We start from the raw sequence: 10,841 nt of genomic DNA, 5'->3' as shown, positions 1-10,841 counted from the left end.
GAATAGTTTGTCTGATGAAAGAACATAATTACGTCATAAAAATAGTGATTGTATGTGCTATAGCTTTACCACACCATCTATAGTTAAAAATATATTCGAGCTTATTGAATCCTCTGCACACCCATGTTATTTATATATATAGATTTTCTAACCAGATACTTGTCTCAATTTTCTTAAGAGATTTGAAAAACTTTGTTCAACAATTGGTGTAAGTTGGATACACCAAAATAAATCATTTGAATACAAATCTGAAAGAGATTTTAAATGTTCCATGAACATTCTACGTTGGACCCTTATCCAAGAAACTGACAGACTAAAGGAAACTTCTCATTTCATGAACAACTCTAAACTTATCAGATGGTTTTGTGATATCAATGAAACACCATTTCAATACATTTTGGCATTGTCAAAATTGCACATGAAGTTGGTTTTTTCTTTATTAATTATTCCACTTGATGATTGAACAAACGAAGATTTGACAGATCAGCTCCCATTCCGCCTTTCCGATCAATCGGTACTACACCTACACCTACAATGTATTTACAAACATATGTTCTCGAGCTGGGAGTTCAAACGGTATTGACATCGGCTCTGCTGTACACAAAACGTCGATCTATTCACAGTTTTTTTTTGTCAATGCAAATTACTTTGCTACATTTTTTGGTATGAAGACTACTCTTGGTTCGAATCAGGTATGAGATACATATTTTTACAATTGGAATTGTCCTAGCTAATAGTAATGATATAGGTTTAATAGTTTGCTAACAGTACGGTTTTGTTTAAAGACGAAACTTTGGTATTGAACAACTAAAAAGTAGATTGTAACAGAAATAAAAACTTGTTTGGTTGTTGTTATTCTTCTCTAGTGATTGGTCTACGATTAATAGGAATCTCTATACTATTTCCAAGTATTTACAGCTCGTGTTGTCACGTTTTGGTTTGAAGAATTACACGCTAGAAGCTTAGTTGAACTTTACAATATGTCTTTGATTTGATTCTATTTCTCAGTCGATCACAATGAATTCTCCCTCGGCACTACTGCTGAAGGGTCCGCTGGGGAAGTGAGGGGGTGGTTCCGCACAATCCGCGGGGTTGGTCCCACTGGGAGGACCGAGGGCTGCAATGGCTGCCGCCGGAAGCACCATCGAGTGGAGGTTCAAGGTTCCGGCAGGGTTGGCAAAATCACCACCGGCGCCGGGTCCCAGCAGCAAGGGGGCCTTGGGTTAGTTGACCAGACCGGCCCGGATCTCCGTGTGCTGAGTTTCCTTGTGCCGCCGTAGGTCCACCTTGCGCTGGAAGGCCTTGTGGCAGAGCTCGCACTGGAACGGTTTGTAGCCGGTGTGCTTCCGCGAGTGGGTTATCAGGTTCGAGCTCTGGCTGAAAGCTTTGCCGCACACCTGGCATTTGTGGGGTTTTTCACCTGAAAGCAGAAGAAGAGAAAATTTCAATGAGAATGTATTCATTTTTTTGCATACAAATCAAAAAATTTATCAATATTGGTGTCGAAAGTCTGAACAGGGGGTAAATTCAATAAATCTTTAGACAGCTTTAAAAGAGTAACAACAAAACTAGAATTCCCCTAACCTGATTAACCCACTGTAATTAATCTATATATATAAAACAGGGAGAGAGACAGACCATACAGAAATGTGCGAACACGCAAAACTCTTCACTGGATCATCCGATTTGCATGCGATTTTTTTGTTGTGTTCGTCTTCACGCTGAACGGAACACAACGGAGAGATAATTTTCAAAATGTTTTTGTGGAATTTGAAAATTAATTTTTAGTTTTTATTCGTATCAAATAAAAGTCATGGCACCCAATTTCCATTTTTTTTTTCATTCAAATCACTCAGAGTAGGAAGGCGCCAAAAGCAATCAAGGCTTACTGATGTTCATCCATCTCTCTATAGGAAGTTTTGGCGCCCATTTTCGTTGCAAGTGTACTTTTCACGTGGCACCAGTAAAATGGATACTTGGATGTAATTGTTCACCTTCCGTATGGGGTGAAAAAATGAACGCAATAAGCCGGCATGGAGTATACCTATTTCCGAAAATTGTCATTTTTGCTTCAGCATCAAGGCAACTTTAAAATTTTTTAAGCTAATTTACCCAAAGCTAGCCGGATTGCCCGGTTTTACCCGGACTTGACCGGGTAATTGATAAAACAAAATTTAAAGGGCCCGGTCAAGTCGTCCAGCCCGCTTGTCCGGGTTTTGATTAAAAAAAAAACCCGAATTTTCCGGATTTATTCATTTCATTTGCCAAATAAAAAAAATCTCTTTCAATGTTAATTTTTTTTTAAATTTGCGTACTAAAACGAAATTTTTGAGCAACTTTTAACATAATAATCATGCACGGTTTCTGGATGCTTAAAATACGATTCAAAATTTCTGATGTGTTTCGAAGAAAAAAATTTATTAAAGTGCTTTTCGTTTCAATTTTTTTTGAGTAGTTTCTGAATTTAGCCCAAATTTGCTTGGTATTGCCCGGATTTTGGATTGACAATTTTGAAATCAAATTCCCGGATATTGTTAGGTTTTTAGATAGAATAAATTTGCCTGACCAGGATACGCGCGGGAAAAATTCTGATCTCTTTTATTTACTCCGATGTTTGTTTTGTTTATTTTCCGGTTAAATGAAAAACTGTCATATTATTCAAGAAAAATAATATTCTACGTATGACTGTGGAAGTTTTGACATATCCAAACAACTGAACAGATAACAATGAAACATTCCATTACAGAATCTTCTTTTCATGTTTATGGTATAACATCAAGATAACGTCTAATTTTTAATTAATAGAATAAGACGACCATAAATTGATTTACTTGGTTTTTGTAAACGTCAAGAATGTAATAAGTTAGTTCGAGAATAGAATGATATTAAGTTTGTAATACTATGTGAATTTCATCAGAAAACCGAGGAAATGTTAGATACTATCCACTTCTTCCTTTCATACTAAGGTGCTAAAAAACTAAACAAAATTAAGGACATAAATAGGGTTGACTTTGTAAAAATAAAATTCATAATTTGATCCAACACTCAGTATCAGAAATCAAGAACAGATAATTGGTTCAATAACATCTTCAAATACAAGAAGCTTGGAAAATAAAAATTTTAGTTTCGACAAATGATTCAAGATCCAAAACAGAGATAATGAAAACTGAATTAGATTTGCAAAGACTTTTTTGAATTTCATTTCTGATTTTGAATTCAAGATCTCAAAGTAAAAAAAGATTTCAAAACCGATTGATTTGAATTGCTGTGAATAAAAATTCCATGTACATACACATATATTGAATGTTCTAATTTTCTTTGTTCAGTGCTTAAGCATCCATTTCTCGATAAATATGATAAAGTTAAAGTCGATACAAAGAAGATGATTTTAAAAACTAAGAGGAGATTATCTAATACAGAGAACATATCAAATGCATGATAGATAACGAAAAACTGAATGGTATATGAAAATTTGTTGATTTTTATATATTTGCAGTATAAAAAAATCGCGAAATTTCATTCCATGAAAAGTGTTGTGCCATTTCTACAAATTTAGTACCTATACGATAAAGAAAATTTCAAACATGGTTTTGGCAAAAAGGAAAGACAGTTGATCAAAACTGCTTAAAATGACGACACATTTCAACAAAACACTTTTTGGCACTTCTTGGGGTTAATAGAAATTGAACACATCGGTGTCAAGGATCCTCTGTAAATGAAAAAAAAAATGGAAAACAGAAGAAAATTGATTTTTAACTTTATCCCAGAAGATATTCGCTTTCCAGTTTTGTTGGAAGTCCATATTCTTCGAAAATTTTTGCCCCTGGAGGTAGGCACTACCATAATATGACAGAAGTATTACGAAAATAGTCAAAAAACTGTGTCGATTTACTCCGTTTGAAGGTAACAATCCAGTTTCATGAGCGTAAACAATTATTTTCCTATTTTCTGCTTATTTACGTGTTCATTATTTTTGCGAAATTCAAGGGCTTAACGAAGTTTGCCGGGTCAGCTAGTTTCTTATAATCTATCCTCAATAATGAAGTTTCCACCCCTCTTCTTGACGATGATGACGTGGGAAATTAATTTGTGAAGATCCCTTCCATTCAGTTTAATATTGTCAAGAAGAAGTTCCCATAATTATTGAAATGGGCAAACGCAGGAAATATGTTACCCATTTGGGGTGGCATTCGCTTCTAAATCTTGAAAATTGATTCTTACTTATCATACAGTTTTGGCCTAACCATCTAATCCTTCACCGCCGTTCAGTGTTCCTTTTGACATTGGTGTTTGGGAGACTCGTGGAAGCACTGCAGCAGATTAATCACGGCTTATCGATTCCATAATTATTCTGATATTTATGTTTATAAGGATGGCAATGGATGGATGAGAAAAATATAATCTATTAGTGGATTTCAGAATCGACCGTAAACATTTCGTTGATTGGACCAAAAACTGACCTCTACAAAATCTCAGCTTACTCGGACTTTACTTGCCTCGAAGTGCTCAAAGATTCGTTTTTCAATTTTTAAAAATCATATATAATCCGTAAAATTCGTTGTTGACAAATAGTCTATTTTTTTTTATCTTAAAATAAATATTTCATACTTGAAATTATATGGATCATTTTGGGAATTTATTCTAAAATCCAATAATTTGATTTTGCTTCGGGTGTTCGTTCAACGATCTTTTGGATACATGTACTTATTGCTGTCTCTTCGATTCACAATAATCTAATGAGATTACACTTGTTTGTGGGTGCACTGAAATACAACGCGCTCGCCTGATATTTCTCGGTCTCGGGCAAACATTTTTCGGCAACATATCGGCTTGTTTTCATAACCGCGAGCTAGAATAACACAGCGGCGCAGGGGTATGTCAATCAAAATCAAACACCCCAGATTCAATTATCATCAACACCTCATCGCGCGTTACTTTTTCCCTCTGTTTGAGGCCGGATTTGTGCTGTTCCATTTTACGTTCCCTTTAAGTTCCTGTGTGATTTTTGAGCAGTGCTTTTTCCTATTTTCTGTGTTCGGAAATGTCATTCGGAGGAAACAGAAACCTGAATATTTGAGGACAGCTTACATTGTTCATGTTGCAATAACATGACACCACAACCGGCGAAAAGTGGAATTTCTAGCCTTATGGTCGATTTGTATGAATTGACAAAGTGCGTGTCATGTTTCACCGAGATTAGGTGGGATTATGGTTCCCCAAAAAAGTTAGCGGTTAAGATTTACGATAATTAGCCTGGATTTGAAATTTTAGATACAATGTTTTGTGCATCGATTTTTTTTTTTAATTTGACGAAAGATTCACACCAATCTCAATGTTTACAACGGTCAATTTTCTTAGAAACAATTTTAACACGTTGTGATGAGCACAAGGTATGTTTATCCGATAGAGTGTTTTTTTTTATGATGTTTGGAAGGATCTGAACCACGAAAAACGGCCAATCCGGAAAACGTTCAGACATTTCCGAAATCTCGCCCATACCGGAAATGCTGTTTGTGAATAGCTTTCCGGGCAACTTTCCGGATTTCATCAATCTTCCAAAAGTGGGTCATAAAAAAATCCCTCTCCAAACATGCATGGTTGTATTCCTTTGTCTCGGAGTGTTTCGTATGTATTTGCGGGAGTCTGACAATGTGTGAGTGACCCCAACCTAGTGAAGCAGGAGCCAAAAAATCCTTCGGAAATATATACAGGATGAACAAAAAGTAAAACGGAGAAAGGAATAAAACGATTTATTCGGAAAACGAGTTTTCAGATTCCGGAAAGAATCTGTTCGGGCGTAACTTTTCCACGGATGGTGAACAAAAGTTGGCAAAGGTCAGATTGTAGGGAAAATCGTAACAATAAAACTCGATTGATTATTGAGCTTCGTGTCTGCTTTTTGTGCGCTCAGTTTTGGAGAGATTTCTAGAGGAACAACACTAAACATGTTGTGGTCGATTTGAAACTATTTATTTCATTTTAGAGTCCTAAGCAGATCTAAAGCGTTTCTGGAAATTATTTAATAAATTTAATAAATTTAAAAATGTTGATTGGTTTAAATACTTATATGAGCAAAATTTAAGCTTAATTGGACTAGATTAACGCTTTCAGCAGGCACTTGATTTCTTGACTCTTATAAATCAATTTGATTTTAGCATAAACTCGATTTTTCACTCAAAAGGTCGATAAATTTCGCCAAGCCGGTCATTTAAAAAATTAAACCAAAAAAAAAGCTTGTTAAATTTATTCAAAGTCTAAAACAAATCTTTTTGATAATAGTGTCATGACTTGGAACAATTTATTAAAAAAAACAAACAGTTGTCAATAAAAATATTTCCATTCTTGTTTTATACATTCTTATCACTGATGATAATTTCGTCTAATTCGTGAAGTTGTAGAAATGTTAAAATGATTTGAGTTCTCTAACAAAGCTAACCAACAAAATGTTTGTGATCAGTTCATTAAACGAGATAACCGAGAATGGATCGATTCCTGGATTTGTCATAAAGATGCAGTTTTATCTTTAGTGATTTTTCATATATAGTGCTTCTAAGAAAGTGGAAATGTAAATGCTACCGATATACATAGAGATGTATCAAATGATGGTATTCGGCCAACTGTGGTATCCAGCAGTTTGGTCCTCAATATAGTGAAATTGTATGATTTAACTCTTAAATTGGTCACCCTATCAGTTTTACATTGTTAGTTCATTATTATAGATTGGAACAGAATTGAACAGAAAAGCTGTTTTTATAATCAAATTTCCATGATCCTCATAAAAATATAGTTATAAAATCATTGGAATATTTTTATGAACTTTTCAAGTAACCAGCTGTGGTCTGTAAAACCAAATTTTTTCACTCTTTCAATATGAGCTCCTAATCTATCAGAGTTCCTATCGATTAAACGCTTTTCAATGCGACTCAACAAAATAAATTAACTTTGTTACAAAACACCCATTTTTAAATGACTTACTATATTTAACGTAGATTTTATATCGGACGCCCCCTTCCCCTTTCCGAGGTCAAAGGGGTTTGTTACTTATCAGAAACAATTTTTTTTGCAAAAAATCGAGCCAATCGAGCCAATCGAGCCAAACGAGCCAATCAATGACACGAAAACACTTCTGCATATGGGAAATCACGCCAGCTAGCTTCCAACGTATAATGGCTTCTACCGACATTCACTGCAGGGCACTATGGGATTTGAGGCGGCAAAAAGTAAAAATTAACTTCATCGTTATGATATTTGTCATATACCAATTTGTAGCTTTATATTTAACCAAGATATCCTCAAATTTTTCAGGTCATTATCATAAGCATTTATCGTTTCACAGACATCAGACTTAGAAAATTTTGAAAAATATACTTCAGATCCAATAATATTCAAGTTATTTTTTCTCCTTTAAATGAAATGCTACATCAATTCCCAATACATCGTTAGAAAGCTTTATTTCTAAACTTCTTTTGGAAATATTTTTCATTTTAACACGGTTAGCAAAAAAGTGTAAAAGAATGAGTATTTTTATAATTTACTCAAAAGGTTTAAAAAACATTTTGGTCTCTAAGTAAAAATCCTAACGTTTCACAAAACTTTTTTGTCTTTTAAACATAGCTAAAGGTCTAATAATTCGAATGCAAGAAAAAATTGCTGCATATATTTGCATCCTTCAAAGTTATAATAAAAACAAAAAATAAAAACTACGCAGGAGGTGCTTAAAGGCGGTAGTAGAGATCCATTCTACTACAGTTTTTCAAAAAAAAAATCTCATTTGTTGATAGATATTCAAAGATTCTACTCGAAAACCACTAAAAAAAGCTATTCACAAAAGAAGTTGGTTCATGACATTTGGGTACAGACCTTAATCCCGAATATCGAATTTTCAATAAGATTAGGCTCACTTAAATTGCCATATTGTCCAAATTTTGTCCGAATGTTTTCACTTCATTTGCAAAATCAGAGAAAAATTCAAATCGCGTGATCACAGTTACCTATGAATTTTGCATCCAAAACCATTTTTTGAGCAAATTTTATTCAAATAAACTGGCTGATGTGTTTCGAAGAAAAATAAAAATACTTTTAAATTTCTTTACTTTTTGATTTTGAATAACACCAAAATTTGGCTGGATATTGCCCAGATTTCGAGTTGTAAAAATTGAAATCTAATTCCCGGATTTTTCTACGTTTTCAGATGAATCCTTTCCGATGATCTCGTTCCAACTTTTTATAAAAATCAAAATGTGCTGCCTTTGGTCGACTTGTGGAATCTGTATTCAGTTGATATTCAGTTCGGGTTATTATTGGGACAGGATTTTTGATTCGAATCTTGGTTTTGCATTTGAGACTTATATTAGATTGTTTTTTCCATGTCCGAAACTCATTCTGGAATATCGAGAGAAAACATTTAAAATTACGAACCATTTTCAATATTTTAACTTAAAATTCTTACTCTTAATTCTTATGCAGAGTTGAAAATTTAAAAAAAGTTCATAATGGCGAGACAAAATTGAAATGTTGGAGCTTCATCATACGAAATTGTCATTCAGATTCACTAGTTGAATCACGAAAAAATAATTGTAGGAAAAATTCATATAGATTCAAATTCAAATTAGCGATGTCTGGTTAAAGATTGTATTATAAAATGCATTTTTTGGTTCATAACTATTGGGGATTTTTGTTTTTAACTTAGATTCAGAATTTTCATTGAGGCTCAAAATGCAGAATTCAGATTCAAAATTAAAATGCGAAATTACTCAAGAAAAAACACAAAACAGGTAAAAACTACTACCTATTAGAAAATAAAATCTGAATTTATTTTCAAGATAACGTTCCCTTAAAAATCACAGTTTTGATTCAAATTATTTTTTACAGAGTTTTTTAAATTATTGAAGATAATTTGTTGGTGATTAAAAAAATTGTACTAAACTTTAAGGTTTAGGATAATTCAGCTAAAAATATATTTTATTACTTTGTTGCTAAATATCTTATATATAAAAATGGAGGCGTTTTCTTTGTAACACCATCACGTATGAATGGTCGGTCGGAATGAAGTGAAATTTGGTATCCGAGGGTTTTTCGGGTCAGAGATGGTTTGTATAATAGTTTCAAGACTCTCACTTTTTATGGAAGGGGGGCTCCTATACAAAATCAACTAGAAACGGGTCAAAACTCGAACAACTTGAAGACGATTTTCATAAAAACTGATTCACGAGCACGAAAAAGATAAAAAACTGTAAACATTTTACAACAATTTATTAAGTAACGGGTAAAACGAAGTTTACCGGGTCAGCTAGTTACTTATATTGAAGATATTAGTTTTTCTTTTAAAAGAAGCTTGAAGGATCCTTCATTTATTTTTTAATGCATAAAAAAAAACTGGAAACTTAGTATAAAAGGATTTAAAATTAATACCTTTTAATATATAAAAAAAAATAAATCCGAATAATGTGATACTCTTAGAATAAGTTTTTTTTAACTATTTATAATGTATGCATTGTTCAAGCAAGAAAGTTATAGGAAAAATTTTGTCACCAAAAACAACCCCTTCTCCCCCCTAAGACGTTATTCATACGGCCCTGTCCTTCTATATTCCAGCGATGAAGCATTTAAACCAAAGATAATTTTTTTTTAAGGAAAGAAATGAAGTATTTCGTTACAGAAACTAATAATTTTTATTTTCATTCCTGATAGAGCATGATGTTCAAGACTTGGCGGAAAGCGGCCAACCCACTGGCGAATATTATTGTATTTTGTTATAAAAATTTAAATTAATGTCACCTTCGAGCAAGTTCACTGGTGTTGGAAAAAAGTGGCTAGAAATTTTGAAACTTGTAGCACATTTTGATAATTTTACCATTCAAAAATGTTTTCAAGATCTTTGGGCGTTGTAACAGCACTGTTTCTATAAGGGTATATACGGACGATAGTATTGGCGAAAACTGGCCTCAGCCATAACCTCAAATTTTGATATGCTGGCGGTCTCACCAGTGATGCTAGGTGCATTACTAAAATCAGTTTTTGATTATAATATTCCTGAATTGATACATTTTTTGACTATCAACAGCTAAACGTTTGAATTTTTTTCGGGGCGTCCCTAAATGGATGAAGATAAACCATCTTTCGCTAATGAATTTTCAAAGTGAATTTAAAACATCTGAAATTTATTTTCATGTACTGCTTGGTAGATTCAAAAAGAAATGTTTCTAACTTCTACACGAATGCAAAATCATTCACTGTTACAAAAATGTAAATTAATTAAAGCCACGTTTTTGTTGACTTTGAATATAATCGCCTACATGCTCTGATTATTTTAAACATATCCACATAATTCGCTACGTCGTTTAAGATTGCGATACAGACATTTGTTTTTCGTTCAGATAAATTGTGCTTTTAATTTCACATTCGAATAGAAATGTACCGAAAAAATCCGAATTCTCAGTACTCATGAAAAGGTTTTTAAATAACAATGTAATTATAAAAATATATAGTCATTTTTTAATATCAATGCACTTGGCACCCCTGAACGTCCTTAAAAATCAAAACACGGGCATCTGTTCATCGCTTTTCCACAGGTCAAATTTGTCGATATTAGCCTACCGGGAAATCGCGTTTATCGTGCGCCCTTCTCAAAAATCGATTCTATTCTACCATGGTTTGAGGTTAGGTCAATATATCCTAATTCCAGCCGTGTTTGATATAAATATTGCTATTTTTGCATCACAGCATGCGAGAATACAACACGTGTTGTAAAAACTCTTGAAGACCACAGATCTTGAAATGTTTTCGCATGGTAAAGTTTTCAAAATGTGCTAAAAGTGTCAAAATTTTTACCACTTTCTCCC

General features: G+C 33.4%; 1 protein-coding gene across 2 annotated transcripts in view; it reads right to left on the bottom strand.

The window, feature by feature from the left end:
* Positions 1 to 405: 405 nt before the first annotated feature.
* Positions 406 to 10,841, bottom strand: part of LOC129748713 (zinc finger protein 235-like) — a 406,374-nt gene continuing 395,938 nt past the window's right edge. For both annotated transcript variants that reach the window (XM_055743402.1, XM_055743404.1), the window contains exon 8: positions 406 to 1,420. In XM_055743402.1, the coding sequence (XP_055599377.1) occupies positions 1,224 to 1,420 (197 nt within the window). In that variant the 3' untranslated portion in view covers positions 406 to 1,223. The remainder of the gene's footprint in view (positions 1,421 to 10,841) is intronic.

This window comes from Uranotaenia lowii, chromosome 2, assembly GCF_029784155.1.
Source record: "Uranotaenia lowii strain MFRU-FL chromosome 2, ASM2978415v1, whole genome shotgun sequence".
NCBI classification, from domain to species: Eukaryota; Metazoa; Arthropoda; class Insecta; order Diptera; family Culicidae; genus Uranotaenia; species Uranotaenia lowii.
This window is presented reverse-complemented; position numbering and strand designations above follow the sequence as displayed.